This window comes from Leptopilina heterotoma, unplaced genomic scaffold (assembly GCF_015476425.1).
Source record: "Leptopilina heterotoma isolate Lh14 unplaced genomic scaffold, ASM1547642v1 Lhet_201, whole genome shotgun sequence".
In the NCBI taxonomy this organism is placed as follows: Eukaryota; Metazoa; Arthropoda; class Insecta; order Hymenoptera; family Figitidae; genus Leptopilina; species Leptopilina heterotoma.
In genome coordinates this window covers 1,363,405-1,384,812 of record NW_025110916.1, presented here as the reverse complement: position 1 = coordinate 1,384,812, position 21,408 = coordinate 1,363,405, and the positions used below count along the sequence as shown (strand labels likewise).

General features: G+C 34.5%; 1 protein-coding gene across 5 annotated transcripts in view; it reads left to right on the top strand.

The window, feature by feature from the left end:
* The window catches only part of LOC122501114 (LARGE xylosyl- and glucuronyltransferase 2-like), a 302,535-nt gene that overhangs the window by 164,707 nt on the left and 116,420 nt on the right, over window positions 1-21,408 (top strand). For all 5 annotated transcript variants that reach the window (XR_006301545.1, XM_043610387.1, XM_043610388.1 and 2 more), the window contains 2 exons: window positions 4,587-5,131; window positions 6,375-6,524. Coding sequence is in view for 4 of the 5 variants with exons in the window: in XM_043610387.1 (XP_043466322.1) it covers window positions 4,587-5,131; window positions 6,375-6,524 (695 nt within the window). In the remaining variant the exon portion in view is untranslated. The remainder of the gene's footprint in view (window positions 1-4,586; window positions 5,132-6,374; window positions 6,525-21,408) is intronic.

The window sequence follows — 21,408 nt, the reverse complement described above, 5'->3', positions numbered from 1 at the left end:
TATAAAAATTTCGCAAAATTTCCGAGAGCAGCGCGTGCGCGGGTCAATAATATTTTTCTATATTTTCCAAAAAATCCCGACTGAAAATATTTTTTTCTTTTTAAATGAGATGTCGATCACGATACGTCTAGCCATTTTCCACAGTCGAGGTGAATTTTTCATTTTTTCCTGCTACTTTTACTGAAACAAATCTATTATTTTTTTGGGTTTTTATTTACATTTTAATTTTAATAAAATTCATGAAATTAAACAAGTAAAAATGAAGGTTACCCAGGCGCGAAAGACCAATGCTGACGATAGATTAAAGGTTGATTGAGTCTTGAACGCTCAGTGTGGGTAACTTACAGTAGAAGCAGTCTTTACATCACTGTCAATCAATATTAGTTCAATATTGGTTCAACATTGGACCCAATGCTTGTCCCATGCTCGATTCAAGACTCGGTCAATCTTTATGAGTGAAGCTCGAACATCTAATCTTGATTCAAGCTTGAATCAATCTTTACACAATATTCAGTTTATCTTTATTTATTACCGTGTTCACTTAATTAAATAATATTATAATAATTATAATTATAATAATTGTTTCAAATAATAATAATAATTAACATTAAGTTATCAATTGATAAATAAATATTTATATTTATTTAGTATAAATATATTATTATTTGTAACATTCATATTTAAAGAAAGTTAAATAGAAAATTTTTTTTATAAATGTTTTCAAAATTACTATAGATAATTAATAAATAATAATTAAAATGTGCAATAAATATTCCTGACACTGCATCATATTTAATAATTTTATTAATTATGTTAACTTTTAATATTAATTTAATTAATTATTATTTATTTATTAATTAATTATTATAATTATTAATAATTATTGTTCAATTAATAAATATTATTATAATTAATAATAATTATAATATTTAACATTATAATTCATTATTATTCCAAATTATATTATATTTCGCGATTATATTTTACATAATACTGCACCGAGGCGATAGTTTCTTGTTTATAAAACCTAAAAGCCATGAGAACAAATCTTTTATCTGTTTTACTAAAAAAAACTGTTTTCGACAAATTTCTTGTAATTTTTTCACTTTTTTAGGAGGTGTTTATTATTTAATAATAACAGTTAATGAACTATATAAAAATTTTTCTAACTGGCGAGGGTTACGGAAGAAGGGAAGCATATGTTTTTTTTCTTTGTTGAATCGTAAATTGTAGTAATTTATTAATCGTTTTATTCAATTTCGTAGGTGCGGGCAAGATAGGGTATAGGGGAGAGTGGGGCAAGACAGAGTACACAAATGAAGCAAAAGAAAAGAGAAATAAGGGAAGTTAAGAAAACTACTTAAATCAAGACTGAATAATATAAGAGTGACCAAAAAGAAAAAAGCTTGTCAGGTTAAATCAATAATTAGCGATGGTAAAGTGGAAAATACACCTTGTCTCTATAAATTGTAATGGTTATTATTTAGACTCAAATGAAGGCTGGGCTGCTTGTTCTGTCTGCGGCCAATGGGTTCACTGCAGTTGTGCTTGTGTCGATGACAAAGATGAAGATGCAACCTTCACTTGTAAAATTTGTCGACAGAAATAGGTTGCTTTTTTAGTACCCCATCTTGCCCGCCGGTGGGGCAAGATGGGGAGATTTGCAATTTTTTCCATATTATTAATTTCATGCTTTTTTAAGAAACAGATGGCCTTTGTACGCCTTTATTACGACAGACTGATTCCCAAAGATGGTTATTAAATAAAATGTATATTTGATAATTTTCGTTTTTTTGCGCTTTACACCTTAAGTACCCCGTCTTGCCCCTCTCTCTCCTACATAGGAAATTTTTAACGAAGTACAAAAGCAATACACGCACAGCAATTAGGGGAGAGTAGGCTACATTAAACCAGCGTCAACAGTGAACCACTTCAATTTTCTGAGAAATGACTGAGTGAAATTTTTTCTTATTTAATATATAAGTTAGTTTTACTGAAACAAACTATGTCCAAAAATTTCGGGCACGTAGGTTTATTATTTACAAAGAAAAACTAAAAAAAACTGTTTTTCACGTACAAAACAAAAAATTTGGTGGAATTATAATGACGTTTTTTTATTGAAATAGGAAGTTTTAAAAATTAGTAAACTTGCGATTTATTTCGCTTAGGGTGTCAACTTCAATATTCCGATGTGATAAAGAACTTTAAATCTTACACAAATTTATTATAAACAATTTTTGTTGTGAATGTCATGTGAATACAGTGAGTGCGGCATCATTGAACCACCCGAAAAAGCAAAGAATTTTCAATTTTAAGGGGAGGTTCTCATTGCGGGGGGCAAAATAAACACAAACTTTGACAATTTTTTGCGAGGAACGGCTATGACTTAACGATGTAATTTTTTTTTCTAAATAAAGATACATTCTTGAACTTTTAAAATATATATTTCATTTTCAAAAAAATGCAAAATGGCGGCCAATATGGCGCATCTAGAAAATAATGTTTTTTTAAATAGGGAAAACGGTGGGCATTCTACACTGCGCAATTTTTAGTCTAAAACAAAAACTCAAAATTTTTTATAAAGGTGACATCCTAAAGAATAGGTTATACCTATAAAATAGTTAAAAAGTTAATAAAATGACAAAATGGCGGACACATTTTTAAAAAAACTGCGTTTTCGCATTATTTTTACATATTTGATCTCTTGTAAAAATCTCTATTGTTAACAATTTTATCATATTATAGGTATAACCCCAGTAGAATTTAGTTACCTTTAATTATCCGCAAACCCGAAGTTGATTGATTAAATAGTTTAGACGCTACGATGCCCACCAGTTTTAAAATCTTGTTTCGAGAAAAACGCGTTTAAGGTTTGAGAAACATTTTTGTGCAATAATTGTATTCTTTGCAATTCTTTGTTCAATTTGCGTATATGATAAATATCTATAGGTATTTAGGGTCGCTCTTTACGATTCTGAGGTCAGAATTGCAAAATTTTTAAAAATTGATTCGATTTGCCTGACATTTGTTACTCAGTGCTCGGGACGGCGGTGAGTTCAAGACTTCATAAAAACGAAATATTCTTCGGATCAAAAAATCGCTATACACACATATTCTACATATATATAGCTTTAAAAAAATACAATAAAAAAGAAATCAATTTTTTTGACTCCCGCAATGGGAACCTCCCCTTAAGAGTTGTAAAATTGTCTGCTCTACTAATTAGTAAGAAAAATACTGGAAGACATGCTTTCATCACAATTGTGAACGAGATAAACTCAAACTGTCACTTTACCTACCTAACCTGACATTAAAATACATTAATCTCCTATATTAACAAGTAATAACAATTAAATAACAATTTTCTATTTTTTTGAGTGGAAAATAAGATTTTTTACAATGTGTAAGTGGAAATATTATTTTTGAAGTAAATTGTAGTGTTTTATTAGAGGTGGTTCAATGTAGACACACATTCTTCAAAATAAGAAAAGTGTAACTGGCTAGAAAAAAATTAAATTTAATTATTTAATCATAATAATTTGTGTTTGTAACGTGTGTATTAACTAAAGGAGTACTTCAGCTTAATTTTGATACAAAAACCTGATCGAAATTAGTAAAATTTAATTAGTTCTTGGACTTTATAAAATACCCGGTTCAATGTAGCCTACCCTCCCCTATTTCTTTTTTAAAAAAGCCATTTTCGCCTTAGTTAATAAGGTAACAAATTCTTGTCATTTTTCAAGTAAATTATTTACATATGTCAAATCTAATTTTATAATTAATAAAAATAATTGATACCAAAGTAAGAAATTTACTACTGAAATGGAATCGAGGAAATTTTGTTGAAATATTTAAAGTTACTAATTTTATTTTTTTAATAAAATTGTTTACGCATAAAACTAGACCATTTTGGTTATAAAGTTCACACATGCATAACTGTTATTGAAATTGATAAAGTATAGTTCTATTATTTTCTTTATTTAATTAAAGTAAAATATTATTAATGTAATAATAAAAATAAAAGTCCCTTTTCTCTCGAATTGCAAATATATTTAATAAAAAGGTAAAACATAATTATTTCATATCGTATTTTCTAAATATTCAAATAAAAAATTGCCTTGTGATTTTAACATTATTAACTAAGGCAAAAATTGCTTTTTTTAAAGAAACAATTTTTTTCAGTGTACGTATTTTTTTACCGAATTAACCTTATCTCCCTTAAAAATAAGAATGTAAACTATCTTTAACTAAAAGATTTTCTTGAGAGAAACCTTGAACCATCTTAAGTATGCTATCTTGTCCAAAGAGCATCATAGATCCCTATGATGCTAAGTGTCCCTATGTCCCTAAAAGACATCCGTATTTTAGAACATTTTTGTGTCCGCTAAACGTTCGGGCATAAAAGCCATACACTCAGATAATTCTAGTCTCTTTAATTTTAAATCTCTTATTTAATAAGTATTGTGTTGATCTTCAATTAGAAGATTAATACAGGTTTTACAAAAAGTAGAGTTATAAAAGTTTAAACATTACTGTTATTTGTATATTAATTCTATTTAATGTTATCTTTCTGCTTATTTTGACAGTATACCACACATACTACAAAATTGAAAACTGGGTTCATCAAGTTTCATGGATTCCTAATAAACACTATTCTGGAGTATACGGTCTTTTAAAACTGGTATTACCGGAAATTATACACGAATCAAAAATTATTGTTCTTGATGCTGATCTAACTGTACTGAATGACATCAGTCTTTTATGGAAAAGATTTAATTATTTCAACGAAAATCAATTGTTAGGCTTAGTTGAAAATCAGAGTAATTGGTATAGAAAATCAGTTTCTTATCAAAATAGACCATGGCCTGCATTAAATAATGGTTATAACAGTGGTGTTATGCTAATGCATTTGCAAAGTCTTCGAAAGAAAAATTTTACACATTTGTGGGAAACAGTTGCAAAAAAAGTACTGGTAACACTTTCTGAAACAAGCCTTGCAGACCAGGACATCATTAACTCTGTAATAAAAGAATTTCCAAATATTGTATACACAATAGACTGCACGTGGAATATTCAATTGAGTGACCATACTCTCAGCGAAGTATGCTACTTGAATAACAACAAACTAAATGTAATGAACATTATAATTTTATATTAATAACTTATGGTAAAAATATAAAATTACCTACTTAAAATTTGTTGGACAAACAATATTGGATCTCACGTTTTGAATTCTTTTAATGTAATTTTAAATTCGATAACATTTATTCAAAAAGAAGATTGTACATTTACTTCAAAATTCAAAAGATTTTTTGCATGCCTCATAGTATTTTTAATTTTTGAACAATATTCCAGGAACATTCTCAAACATACGTTATTGGAACGTTTTTAAACTAAGTATGTGCACATTAGGTTCTTTGTAAAGAAGTCAACTCTTCTTTAAAAGCCTAACTGGATAAAAAAGCAATACTAAAAATTTATTTAAACTTGTTTTTCTTGCATGTGAATCATTCTTCTTTAGCTGTCTTTTAAGAAACAATTTAATTATAAAACAACACATTAATTACGGAGCAGAGATTAAGGCATTGTGAAACATTTTTATGATACAATATTTATGTTTGATATATGCATTAGTCATTTCATACGCCAAAATTACATTTGCAATGGCTATAACCTGAGGGTATTCTGAAGATATCCTTTTGTTGTAAGGGATGAAAATGTCCATTCTAAAAAGGATGTATGAAACTTAGCTAAAATGTCAGAATACTGAAATTATACCATATGAAATAGGGAGTATTCAGGGTACACGGTTAGAGGGCTGTAAGCACTTATATACTCACAGCATCTATAACACGAACTCCGAAAACTCTCTAATATAATTCATATGGTAATAGTTTAACCCTCAAAATTTATTCAATAAAGAATAGTATTAAAATTGCATAAACAAATAGCAGGTTAATCTTTCTAATAAAATATATTGTTTTGAAATTTGAAAAATATAAATTGTTACACTGAGAGACCATTGGGACTGTAGCGAAACAACGTATGTGACAGCAGCTTCACTATGGTTTTGGTGCGCTGCGGTAAAATTTTGGGCGCGTGACAGTCCCAAATGTTGGTGAGCAGCTCACCGAAGTAGTGGGAATGCCGCCTTTATGCCGCCTTTGGTTTGCAGCTGAACAACTTTTGGACTGTCACGCGCCCAAGATTTTACCGCAGCAACCCAAAAGTATAGTCCTGTAGCGTTCCTTCAAAATGGTCAGTAGCAGCCTATCGAAAGTCTGCTGCTGACCCAAAGGTCTCTCAGTGTAGAAGTTTTCAAGTTTATAAAAAAAATTTTCCGCAATTTCATAAAGTAAATGTTTATTCTTCAGATAATTCACTGGAATTCTCCAAAAAAGCAAAAAGTAGGAAATAAACAAATTGAAGAATTCAGAAAATTGCATCAAGTGTTTCTAGAATTGGATGGAAATTTGCTTCGCAGAAAGCTTCTAAACTGTAAACATGAGCCGCCTTTGATAAATGTAAGTTAAACAATCTATATTTTTAACAGGGCTGCCACAGAGCCTGGAAAACCTGGAAATGGCATGGAATTTGAAAAAGGGCCTGGAAAACCTGGAAAAGGTATGAAATTCCAGAAATTTCACTGGAAATTCCTCCAGGTTTTCTACACAAATAATTTTTTTAGAAATGTTCACTGCAAAGAATAATTTCTTTAAGAAAAGTAATTTATTTATCAAATAATTATTATAAAAGAAATTGTATGCAAAAAACCATTTATCTAGGCTCGGATACCAATTTCTCGATTTCTTGACCCAGTTGTCGTTTTGTTTAACCATGTAATAGTAATTAATTTTATTTCGATTGATTCCATTATATCACGGAGAAAAATGGAAAAATAATTTATGCAGTCAGTGTAGTACTCCTTTATAGAATAATATGTGACAAGTACACACTATAATATTAGAAGTTTCATAGCTGAACAGTTTGGGACTAAACACAAGTTATCCCATTCATCAGCTTAAACAAGACTGCCCAGTGAGAAATTTCTCACCGGTCCAATATCGGTCCAATATTGGGAGCCGCGTCTTTAAATAGATTCGCAGATGATAGACAAGAGATATCCGCGTCATTAAACGGATTCGCAGATATACTCTGGTCTCGCGACGAATCTCTCGATACTTATATACACTGGAGTCGCCGTGTCAGTTGCGAGAACGGTTACAGCGTCCCTCTTGCGGCAGAGATAAGAATTGTCACGTAAACTGCTAAATCGCTTTACCGACCGCCTTATTATACCCGCAGTTTACGTGACAATTCTTATCTCCGCCGAAAGAGGGACGCTGTAACCGTTCTCGCAACTGACACGGCGACTCCAGTGTATATAAGTATCGAGAGATTCGTCGCGAGACCAGAGTATATCTGCGAATCCGTTTAATGACGCGGATATCTCTTGTCTATCATCTGCGAATCTATTTAAAGACGCGGATTTCTCTCGCCTATCATTGATTTTTCAATGATAGAATTTTTTTGCAGAATGCTATTTTCTAATAGCTGCTGCATTTTTAAATAATTATAATTTATAAATAATAAATTATTTATTATTCACATGAATTATTAAAAATAAATAATTAAACAAATAAATATATTAAACAAAAAAATTATAAACATTAATTTTTTATTATTATTATTTAATTAAAAAAAATTTATTTAAAAAAATTTTTTTCTCTTGGTTGCCAATATTCGGCCAATATTGGACCAATATTGACAACCGATGATTGGCGATGCCGTTACATCCCAAGCATCAGCCCATATTGGTCCAATATTGGGAGTCAATCGGCGCCCAGCACGGCAACCAATATTGGACCGATATTGGACCGATTAAAGTCTATTGGCAATTTCTCACTGGGTGTTTATATAGTCTAAGAGGGAATAAGAGTATAAAAAATTGGAATGAGAAATTGCTTTCTCATGTAATTGTTAAAAGAATACGGCAGTGTACAAAACACAAGTCAATAATAGAAGCGAATATTGAACAACTAGTACTCAGTCCAGTTCTTTCGAAGAATGAACGCAGTGCACATAAAGTAGATACCTACTCCAAAACTACAAGTTATTCTCTCTCTCACACTAATGGTCGTTCACTTATCTTACCGTTTCACTTACTCTTACTACTCTCAACTATTATGCAGTGCAGTTAAGTTAACTAAATTATTAAATATTGCTTTGAGAATAATTAATTATACATTTCATTCAAGGTCAATTCACTATTTTGTACACGGAAAAAAATGAATAATCAAAGGAGGAGGGTCTATAAGGCCTATTTTCGGCCCACTTCAAATTTTTATTTAAAAGCTTGAAATAAATTTTCCGCCAAAGAAAAATGATAATTATGATGATTGAAGGTTAAATGAAGGTATTTGGAGAATATTAACCCCTAAATAATAAGGGTTTTCGAATAAAAAATGGGTATAAAAAAGGGTAAAAAAATTTTCAATTATGAATTAATTGGCTTGAAACTCGTTACTCAGGGGTTTTTGGGGTCGCTGATTACGAATCTGGTATTAGTTTTGCAAAATTCAAAATGGCGGATCCAATATGGCGGATGACTTTTTTAAAATATGAATTAATTCGCTTGAAAATCATTACTCGGGGGTTTTTAGGGTCGCTGATTACGAATATGATGTTAATTTTGAAAAACTAACATCAGATTCGTAATCCAGGACCCAAAAACCCCCGAGTGACGATTTTCATGACAATTAATTCATTTTTTAAAAAAGTCGAAGTGGGCCGAAAATAGGCCTTATAGACCCTCCTCCTTTACCATGAGGAGTGTCAAACTTGAAAAATGTTAAGAAAAAATTAATGTTTTTTATTTATTTATTATTAAATTCTAATAACCGTATCAAATTTAAACTAGTTGACGATATTATTTATTCAATATTATGAATATTGTTGACATCCATACTTACATTAATTACAAAGTAAAATCCACGCATATTCTAATTTATTTCATTGGTAAGGGATAGTGTATTTTTAAACAAATTATTGAAACATCTGCTATTTTTTTATTTTAGTCGATTTTTCATTATTGGTAGTAGATTTCTATGCAAGACACCTTCCTTTTTAAAAAGCAATTTGGATTTTTTGTTTCCGATTTGTCAATCTTGAGATAAACTGTCCGCAATTGGACAACTAACTTTTTGGAGTTTCGATCTGAATGCTGTCTGCAGATTATGATATTAAATAAAAATTAAAAACAAACCATTATTTTTATTCTCCAAATATGTACTAATATAGGCAAAAGAGTTTTTTAAATATTTATAATAAAAGACCTAAGAAATTTTTTTTAAAAATTTGGTCTTTTAGGAGCCTTCTAAAGTGTAGTAGTACCTTAAGGAAGGTAAAAATGGTAACTTTTGCCAAAAAACTTTGTCAAAAATTAAATTTTCAATTTCCTTAAAAACCCGTTATCTAATCAATATATTACCCCACTTACAGAAAGGGCTTAGGGGGTTAAGTGTGCAAAAACTGCCCCCGCATCTATTTTTCTTAAATTTGACCCATATATTACTATCCATATGACTATAACTTTCTGCAATTTTGAACTAAAAATTCGCTTTTTTGGGGGAGTTATGGAGGGGGAAAGCAAAATCAAAAAACTTATTTTTCTCGAAAACTACTGAACCGATTTTAATGAAATTTTAAGGGGTTGTAAATATAGATAAGACGATTTTAGAAAAATAAAAACAAAATTTTTTTTTCAAAAAAAATTTTCAAAAAAATTTTTTGAAATTTTCAAAATTTTTTTTTAGGGTTATTTTTTGAAGTGACCACTTTCTCTTTTGTTGTAAAAAGTACCTTATAATGTCCCCTTTAACATATATTTCTTCCAAATTTTTTAGAAATATAGTTTTTGAGTAAAATGTCAAAAACCATGGTCATGCTATTTGTCACGTACGGTAATATTATATGCACATATAATTATGTATATATATGGGCAATTTCATGTGATAGGGTATAGCAAAATAAGTAGGGAAAAAGTGACCCGAATATATTTTTCCCATTCATTCCTACTTACTCAACAATAACTTTTTGAAATTTTTAACTCAAAATTTTGAGTTTTTTGGAACTTATGGAGGGGAAAAAATCGAAAAACGCATTTTTCTTAAAAACTACTGTATGCATTTTAATTCAGCTTTGGATATGTTGAAAAGACAATTAAAGAGATTCCAAAAAAAAATTTCAAATTTTTTTTTCAATAAATTCCAAAAATTTTTTTTTTTGATAATTTCAAAATAGAAATTTTTTGAAATTTTCAAAAAAAAAATTTTTTAGTTTTATAAATGTGATAATTTTATGTATTTTCTCATTTTATTCTCTTTTGTGATCTACTTAATAAAAAAATTTTGCCCGACATGATTTCAGGGTGTGTCACGGTAAATAACTCAAAAACCCTACCCGGTACATTTTGATGTTGTATGTGAATGGTTAATTAATTAATTATTTATTTAATTGCAAATTAATACTTAGGGGTTTTCTGAATACAAGTCTGAAATCGATGTCAAAAAAAATTATTTCCAAAGAAAAATCCAAAAATTTTTATTTTGGAATTTAAAATTTTTTTCTTTTTGGATCGTTGCGTTGTAGCGGTACATCACACTTTATTTATGTAACGTTTTTAACAGTCTTACTTTTTTAAAAATAATGGCCTAGATGATTTTAGAGTGCAACACGGTAAAAAAACTCAAAAAATCCTAAAATTTGATTTTAAAATTTTCCAAATTTTTTTGTTTGTCTAAAAATATTTTTTTATATTATTTAGCAACCTCAATAACCCACTAGTAATAAATTGTAAAAATATTTGACAGGTTTTTTAAAATTAACCATTCACATACAACATAAAAATGTACCGGGTAGGGTTTTTGAGTTATTTACCGTGACACACTCTGAAATCATGTCAGGCAAAATTTTTTTATTAAGTTGATCACATAAGACAAATGAGAAAATACATAAAAATGTCACTTTAATAGAACTACAAAATTATTTTTTTTTTAATTTCAAAAAAATTTCATTTTAAAATTTTCAAAAAAAAAAAGATTTTTGGAATTTTTTAAAAAAAAATTTGAAATTTCTTTTGGAATCTCTTTAATTGTCTTTTCAACATATCCAAAGCTGATTAAAATGCATACAGTAGTTTTTGAGAAAAATGTGTTTTTCGATTTTTTCCCCTCCACAAGTTCCAAAAAACTCAAAATTTTGAGTTAAAAATTTCAAAAAGTTATTTTTAAGTGAGTAGGAATGAATGGAAAAAATATATTTGGATCACTTTTGCCCTACTTATTTTGCTAAACCCTATCACATGAAATTGCCCATATGTATACATATATGTGCTGTGACGGAGTGAATCGTCACGCCATCTCTGAATAATTCTCCCCCCCGACCGGTGTTGAGTGTGGACCGCGGTAATGTAGGTGCCGAACTGCCAAGTGACCCACAAGTAGAAAAGAAAGTGTGTCGCTTGGCAAGTTAGTTCGAGTATGTGAGGTCAGGACCAGCGAGTAGGTGAGAGAGAGAGGAGTAGTGCCAGGAGAAGCTGCAAGAGAGAGACGAAGCCAAGAAGAAGACGAGGCAACAGGTGAAAGAAAGCGTCGGCGTCTTGCCAATACTTTTGCCACCATAATTAAGTTAGCACGTGCTGAACCATTTTAGTCGCGCCTCGTGGTAGAGAAAATACACGAGTATATTAAATTTTTGTTTAAAGTGAGAGTGTCGTTACGGAAAGTGGTTGAGAGTACTTTATATAGTTTTTTAAATTTAGAGCGAAGTATTAACTGTGTGAGAATTTTAGTATAATAAGCATAAATATAAAAATAAAGAGACTATTTTTCTTGTGAAGTGAAATTTGTTGGTGTTCCTTTTTTTTTGGAGAGACCTACCAATACAGCATTCTAGAACGTCGCCAGGAGTCGAGGTTCAACCGGGTGTCGACTACACATCACCGTAGGTAAGTCCTACCAGTATTGTACCAGTCTCGGTCCAGTCGTGTCCCAACGTTGGCGTTTCTGTCGTCATTTTCTCGGACAGAATTCCCTCATGAGAGTAAGAGTGTCTCTGAGGTTTTGCTAGCCGTTTGAGTATAGTTGTTTGTTAATTGTGTCCAGAGTTTATTAATTAATCTAAAAATTAATTGGCGCCTGATGGCGAATTTTTAAATAATATAAAAAAATTCCACCGAGTTAAATTTAATACAAAAGGTGCCGGTTTTCTTGATGTTACAGAAAATTCTTTGAAAATATTTCTTTATTAAATTAGAATTAACGTCATAAAAATTGGCGCCCAACGTGGGGCCAAGTCCGAGCCAAGAGACACGACTGAGACACATAATTTTGCATATTAAACTTCCACATTTATACTCCCTTGAGTGCCAGAATTATTGTACCATGTTTTTCCCTGTGTCAGCCATATTGTAATTGTTTGCCGGAAATTTGAATTTTCGTATTGCCAGAGTGTTATAATATTATTTGACGGAGAAAATATTATCATTATATATTTTTTTTGCTTGCCAGTGTCGGACAAAAGTTATCTATAAAACTCATAGACAAATAATTGCTATATTTTCCCCACCGAAGACGAAATAAAATTGTAGCGTCATTTTTACTATACGTGAGTAAATTTTCTTTGTCGCGAGAAATTTCGCAGCAATGTCATAGCCGTATTTAAAAATTCTGAAATAAAATTGAACTTTCTCTAAAAGTGCCAGAAAACAGTGCCGTGAAAATTACTGAATAAAATTCCTGAAGAAATTTTTTTTTTTGAATAGTACGGGAGAAATTGGGAAACTCAGAAATTTCTTAAAAATTTTTTTTGTGTCGAGCACATGTTCAACCGGAACTAAAATTCAAAATTATCACGTGACTGGAAATAGTGCGCCGGACGGTCAGGAAAATCGACGCGCCGGGATATTTAAAAATTCAGCAGCAAAGAGAAAGGTTGCGCGCGACGGCAAGAGAATCAGATTAGTAGTAGTAGTAGCAGCGGGAGAGAGAGAGAGAACGAGTGGTAGGGAAAGAGAGGAGAGAGAGCACCGAGCCGTGAGTCAGCCAGAAAAATTTTAAAATTGAACCAGGGGGCCCTCGAGTGTGATACTTTACTGATCATCCAAGGTCATTCAGGGCCGTATATACAAAGGGGGTTTTTGACTAAATTCAATTAAAATTTTTTGTTGTTTTCGAAAATTTTTTTTTGATGGCGAAAGCGATCGCAGAAATGGACAATTACGTGACGCGAATGAGACAATTAATAGAGATTCCAGAAGCCAGACAAATCTGGAACAGAATAGTTCAGATGCAACCCGGCCAGGTAGTAACAACCCTTTATCAACAAAATTTGTCAATAGCCGTTACCGTGCCAGTGTTGCGAGAGAGACTACTAAGGGTTGAGTTAAGATTATCATTCCCTCCAGAACTCAATGTTCCCTTTAGCCAGCAGTATGACTCGGGAATTTCTGACAAAATCTTCCTTCTGGAAGCCCTGCCAGAGCCCTATGAAGAATGTTATCGAAATGTCACGACGAAAAGAGGGGGTGACGTGTCATGGAGTGAAGAGACAGAGAGCGATGAAAAAGGGACAAGCCATCGGTCAAAGAGAACAGGGGATGAAAACCAAAGTAAGGGGGGAGGCAATGAGAACCTGGGGAGAGGAGAGTCGTACAGTAGAACTTTTCCGACCATCGACTTACCCATGGCCCAGTACACACCGCTAACGCTAGCTAATACCACAGCTAGCATATCAACGGTCTCCCCCACCACTTCAGTAGCACAGTTAAGTACTACCACATGTGTAATAACAACAGCACCCCAAACGATAATATCCGCCACCATGGCGCCGAGTATGACAGAACTAAGGGCCTCTAGTATGAAATTAAACCTCTCACCAGAAATGCGTCGGTTATTGAACCTAGCGAAGGATCTAGATCGCCAAACCACACCAAACTGGGAAATTAGACAAAGCCAATGTCGGACCGAAGTAGGCCAAACCTACGGGATGACCCATTTGCAAGAGACCAGATTTTCATCCCCCCTACACAAAGCCAAACAATCCGCGGAAGGCAACGAAATTTATTATACACATAGAAACTTAGTGCCGGAAAGAGTCCCCAGTAATAGTGACAGAGTAAGCGTGCCAGAGTTGAGCGATAGTGTCAGAAGTAGAGATAGCGAAAGAAGTAAAAACTCAAGAAATAGTAGGCAGAGAAAACTAAAGAGTGAGGATGAGGAAGAACAAGGGTCTACAGTAAGGAAAGGTAGATACGATAGTTGTAAGTCACTTATCGACGACTCAATGAGCGAGTCGGACACAGAGAGTGACAGTAGTCAGAGCCAGACAAGCCAGAGAGAGAGGAGGAGAAATCATACTAAATTGGAGAGAAGATCGAAAGTGACCAAAATTCTCAAAGATTGGGACCTAACATTTGCCGGAAGCGAAGATGAAGATGCCGAATATTTCTTGGAAAGGTTAGAAGACTGCAAGTCTTGTTCCGCCCTTTCAAACGAAGAAATGTTGCAGGTTCTCCCCATTATTCTAAAGAAAAGTGCCAGTAGTTGGTTTCGTTCGCTGCGCAGAGAGATTAAGTCATGGAAAGCATTTAAAAAGGCCTTCAAAAACGAGTACTTAGTCTCACTAGATGACGATGACGTCATCGACGAGTTGAGAAGCCGGACACAAGGAGAAGGGGAGAAAATTTCTCCATATCTTACGAGCCTTCGACTCATCATAGGACACATGAAACGCCCCCTGGAGAGGAGCCAACAAGTCAAGATGGCGTACAAGGGCCTCACGCCAGAATACCGGAGACAATTAGACCGCCTCTATTTCGAATCTATGAGCCAGATGGAGAAAATCCTCCGAAATTATGAGAAAGCCAGGGAGTTAGACAAGAGATATGTACCCCCACCACCCAAAGACAACATGCGTTTCCCGGCCGCAGCGTGTAAAGAGACGAGGACAGAAGATAAAACATGCAGAACAAAAGGTGCCAAGAGTGAAAAGGTAGCGGCCTTAGAGAACGAGTCAGAGCCAGAGTCAAGTGGGAGTGAACACCCTACTAAAGAGAAGAACAAAAAGAAAAACAGGAGTAAGAAGGACAAGACGAAGCCAAAAGAAAAAAGTTCCAACGCGGTAAAGGAAACCACGCCGCCTAAGAAAAAGGAGACGTCGAAGAGGAAGGGATCTGAACAAACCCCAAAACAAAACCCATTAGTGCCAGACAACGTAGTTTCTTCAGCCACCTTCGCCGAAGTAATTGCGGCAATAGGAAAACAATTTCTTCCACAACAGTCCGGAAGTAAAAATCCTAATGGCGGTCAAAGAATTCAGCAAAACCCTCTACAAGCGCAACCAAGCCAGAAACAATTTGTAGGAGCTTGTTTTCACTGCCAGTTGGTAGGACATCGATCTTTCGAATGTCCTCAAAGGGTTTGTTTTACCTGTAGACAAATAGGACATTACTCAAAACAATGTCCATTGAAACCAGCACAGATAGAGTCATGCATATTATGTAAGACTCAAGGTGTGACATTTTTAACATGTCAAAATTGTGCCGGTATTAGAACCATCTTGGGAAACGGTGGCGGGGGGGGGCACAGAACGAGCTTGTACCCCCCTCCAACTCAACCGAAAATTAGACGATGCAAAAACAGAACATTGCGCGCCAAAGCCGGAAACAAGAGCCAGAATTGAAGAGGAGAGAGTGCCGGAGAAGAATATAAAGAGAGAAGAATACCCAATTAACTATGGTGCTACTTGTAGTTGGGTAAAAACAGAAAGAGAGTTAGAGAGTAAAAGAGAAACACTCAAGAAAGAAATAGAGAATAGAGTTAGATTAGGGTCAAAATTAGGTAGAGACGAATTGAATGAAGAGAATTCTTTTAAATGTGGGTCAGAAACGTGCCGGATAGAATCAAATGAGAAGAGCTCATTCCATCAGAATTTAGGAACAAATTCGGGCGTAGGGTGTAGTACTAAAGGTACAAGTGAAGTACCAATAGTCCTGGGGAGGGAAAGAGCTGTGACGAGTACAGCTTATACCACCCCAAAACCAGAAAAGAACATATGTGCCTCGAGAACAGAAAATCGGTTTTTCTTTAAAATGTTTATCGGGAATCAACCATATGAAGCACTTTTCGACTCAGGTGCCATGATTTCAGCAATTAGTACTCGAGTCGCTGAACCCTACAAAAACCGAATACAACCTTGTGAAACGGCTATAAGGAGTGCAATCGGAGGGACTACCGAAACGGCCGGACTCTTGAACTTATCGATAACTGTCGATGGACATGCGAAGAAGTTCGGAGTCAAGGTGATCAAAGCCCTGACCCAAGACATTATTCTGGGGATCGACTTTTGCAAAGCGTGGCAAATGGAAGTCGACCTTGGAAAAGGATTATGGAGAGTTTGTGGAAGAGATTGGCATGAATTTGGAGTGTGCCAAGAGAGAGATGGGGAAGAGCTGATCTTCGCAGAATGTGCCGGAATCTCTGCGCTTGACGATGAACAAAAGATGATCATCCAAGCCCTAGTGGACAGATGGGTACTGCCTGAGTCAGAAAAACACGGAATGACGGACCTGACGGAACACCATATTCGTGTGACTGATGAAACACCAGTACAACATGCCGTCAGACGGATGTCGCCAATTATGCTAACATGGGCCGGAAGTCTGGATAGACCGAGTAAAAAGACTAGACGCACTAAGAGACATAGTTGCCAGGCTAATCGATAAAGAACGTGATAGACAAACGAGATATTACAATAAGGGCCGGAAAGATACAGTATATCAAGTAGGTGACTTAGTGTTGCGAAGAACACATAAATTATCAAGCGGCGTAAACAAATTCGCGACCAAACTTGCGCCAAAATATGAAGGTCCATTCGAAGTGGTAGAAATATTATCGCCAACGGTATACATATTACAAGCCGAAAATAGCCGTAGAATCCCTAAAGTGCATGTAACTGACCTTAAACGATATTTACCCCCCACAAACATAAATAACTAATTGTAATTCTTATTTGTAGACGGAGGTGTGTACCAGTGCCGGAGCCGGAAATCTAGAAAGAGAGAAATGCCTTATTCAAAGAAAGGTACCAGAGGAGAGTCACGGCCTAGACACCGGCCATCGTCAGAGTTTAACCCAGTCGAAAATAACGGGTCAAGGCCAAGGACGAGTCGGACAGTACCAGTGCGCAGAACCTTCGTCGAGGACCAGCCAAGAAATGAGGAGCGAGAGAGGCCATCCCTTTTAAGTTTCCCTATCACGGAAACGTTGCGTCAAACACCGATTGTGCCGGAAAAGAAGAAAGAAAGTGTGGAAGATACCCACACCGAGTGCCAGAGTGGAAAAGAAGGGGAAAATGTCAAAGTAGGAGAAGAGGAGGGAGCCGTCGGAGGGGCCTTAAAGCCAATTATTCCGATCGACCAATGGTATGACATAGCTAGCCTTGAGAGACAAAGGGGACACAAGATGAACCCAAACGTAGAGATCGTCGTGCCATATCGTTGGCCACTGCAACGAAAGAAGGGAGAGAGCAAGGAGGCTTTTCACAGTCGGTTAGCCGAGGAAGATTTGGAGAGATTCCTCAGACAAATGGATAAACCGACATCCTCAAAACTGGAAGATCTCCGTTATAAACAGAGGCAGGCTCTGAAGGAGCGTTCCGTTGGTGTTCTACGGAAAGAGGATATAGAAAGTAGGGACCCGACGCCCCAACGACCTCGTTCGCACACGCCACCAGGACCACCCAAACGTCAAAGGGAAACCGGCGCGGTGAGAAAAGATTGTTCCGGAAGGCCAAGACGAGAAGAACCAACCCGACTTTTAAAAGTAAAGACAAGAGGAGTTATGTTCGGGGGACTCAAAGAGATCCCAACTGATGTAGATCTCGATCCTCCCCCGTACTCATGCTTCAATTGTTGGCAGAAAGGTCACGCTGCGAACTTTTGCCCGAGCTCCATAAAAAGGACTTACTGTTTAAATTGTGGCCGACGGCGAGTGTTGGTACATAACTGCCCCCGTTGTAGCGAACAAGCAAAACGGTATGTATGGGAGGACGAAATGGAAGAAAGAGACGAGGGACCAGAAAAGGAGAGAGACGAAACGGAAGAGCCGACGAGAGAATTGGGACCGGAAGACGAGATGATGGTCGGGGGGGACGAGGAACCCGAGATTACTGAGGCCGAGAAGAAACCAGCCGAGAAGGAAAAACAGGGAAGAGAAGCCAAACCGGAGAAAGGGATGACACAAGAGCCAGAAGCCGATGACGATTTGGTAGAAAAGTTGCTCAAACTAACCAAAGCGTTTGAGGGGCTGCCAGCGTCAACTTTGGATTTGGCAATCCGTCAACTCTTAGAGGAGAGAAAACAGGCTAGAAAGTAAAAAGATCAAAAGAGTGTGCCAGATAGAGAATTAATGTGCCAGATATAGATTGTTCGTGCCAGAAATTATAAATAGAAGCTGCCAGAGATGAGCCAAACAGTTGGCCCAGGAGTTGGTTACTGACGGTCCTACAAGGAGTAGTCCCGGTCATGGGGGGGGATTGTGACGGAGTGAATCGTCACGCCATCTCTGAATAATTCTCCCCCCCGACCGGTGTTGAGTGTGGACCGCGGTAATGTAGGTGCCGAACTGCCAAGTGACCCACAAGTAGAAAAGAAAGTGTGTCGCTTGGCAAGTTAGTTCGAGTATGTGAGGTCAGGACCAGCGAGTAGGTGAGAGAGAGAGGAGTAGTGCCAGGAGAAGCTGCAAGAGAGAGACGAAGCCAAGAAGAAGACGAGGCAACAGGTGAAAGAAAGCGTCGGCGTCTTGCCAATACTTTTGCCACCATAATTAAGTTAGCACGTGCTGAACCATTTTAGTCGCGCCTCGTGGTAGAGAAAATACACGAGTATATTAAATTTTTGTTTAAAGTGAGAGTGTCGTTACGGAAAGTGGTTGAGAGTACTTTATATAGTTTATAAATTTAGAGCGAAGTATTAACTGTGTGAGAATTTTAGTATAATAAGCATAAATATAAAAATAAAGAGACTATTTTTCTTGTGAAGTGAAATTTGTTGGTGTTCCTTTTTTTTTTTGGAGAGACCTACCAATACAGCATCCTAGAACGTCGCCAGGAGTCGAGGTTCAACCGGGTGTCGACTACACATCACCGTGGGTAAGTCCTACCAGTATTGTACCAGTCTCGGTCCAGTCGTGTCCCAACGTTGACGTTTCTGTCGTCATTTTCTCGGACAGAATTCCCTCATGAGAGTAAGAGTGTCTCTGAGGTTTTGCTAGCCGTTTGAGTATCGTTGTTTGTTAATTGTGTCCAGAGTTTATTAATTAATCTAAAAATTAATTGGCGCCTGATGGCGAATTTTTAAATAATATAAAAAAATTCCACCGAGTTAAATTTAATACAAAAGGTGCCGGTTTTCTTGATGTTACAGAAAATTCTTTGAAAATATTTCTTTATTAAATTAGAATTAACGTCATAGTGCATATAATATTACCGTACGTGACAAATAGCATGACCATGGTTTTTGACATTTTACTCAAAAACTATATTTTTAAATAATTTGGAAAAAATATATGTTAAAGGGGACATTATAAGGTACTTTTTACAACAAAAGAGAAAGTGGTCACTTCAAAAAATAACCCTAAAAAAATTTTGAAAATTTCAAAAAATTTTTTTGAAAATTTTTTTTAAAAAAAAATTTTGATTTTGTTTTTCTAAAATCGTCTTATCTATATTTATAACCCTTTAAAATTTCATTAAAATCGGTTCAGTAGTTTTCAAGAAAAATAAGTTTTTTGATTTTGCTTTCCCCCTCCATAACTCCCCCAAAAAAGCGAATTTTGAGTTCAAAATTGCAGAAAGTTATAGTCATCTGGATAGTAATATATAGGCCAAATTTGAGAAAAATAGATGCGGGGGCAGTTTTTGCACACTTAACCCCCTAAGCCCTTTTGCGTATTTTGATTTTAGATGCAGTCAAAAGATATCTTAACCTCCTTAAAAGCAATTTTTTGAAAAGGGGATCGAAGGACGGGACTGATTTTTAATTTTTTTTTCGAGAATGTTATATCTTACTTATTTAATAGTGTTCTTTCAGCTACCAAAGAGTTCAAATAAAAACATTTATTTATTTGAAAAAAAGTTAATAAACAAAACATACGTTTTCTGGTCGTTTCGACCCATGTAACCCCTTAAACAAATTGATATTAGAATTCTCTTTTTTTTATTTCTGACACCAGTTTTTTAAGGACCAAAGTCTAGAGTATTTGTAATTTAAAAATAAATATAGTTTTAAATATTAATTATTTGTAAATAAAATTAAATGCACGATGCCTTCCTACGCGTGCTTTGACACACATGCAATGAGCAGCAATATCGCAGGCACTGTGCGTGCACTATTCTAGCCATCACGTATGCATGTTGAGTGCAGTCGAAATGCATACGTTATCGCCCGCATTAAGTGCCTCGCACACTGCGTGCGGGACATGCGACGCACGATTGCTATCTGGGGCATGCTTATTCCCGAAATCTTTTTTGACCAAATATTGTTATTTGATATAAAACTACTTAACTTAAAATCCACATAATATGCACATTATTTAACATAAATTTCTTTTGACATAAAATTCATTTAACGTAAATTTTATTTGTTATAAAATTCATTTGACATCAATTTCATTTGGCATAAATGTCATTTAACGTAATTCTCATTTGACATAAATATCATTAGACATAAAATTAGCTTGACATAAATTTCATTTGACGTGAATATCATTTAACATAATTATTATTTAACGTAAAATTAAATTTATATAAATTTCATTTAGCATAAATTCCATTTAACATAATTCTCATTTGGCATAAAATTTACTTGACATAAATTTCATTTGGTATAAATCCCATTTAACATAATTTTCATTTGACATAAAGTTCACTTGATATAAAGTTCATTTGACGGATAACTCATTAGACATAATTCTTATTTGACATAAAATTCAGTTGTCATAGATTTTATTTTACGTAAAGATCATTTGACATGAAAATATAGGCGCGAATTTCAAAATTGTCGAATCACAATGTTGTTGATAATATCTAATTGGTTACTTTTAAAATTCGCGCCGATATTGTTATGTAAAATGTAATTTGTGTAAAATGATTTTTATGTCAAATGAGAATTTTGTTGAATGACTTTTATGACAAATGAAAATTGTGTTAAATGTCTTTTATGTCAAATGAACTTTATGTCAAATGAAAATTATGTTAAATGGGATTTATACAAAATGAAATTTATGTCAAGTAAATTTTATGCCAAATGAGAATTATGTTAATTGGAATTTATGCTAAATGAAATTTATA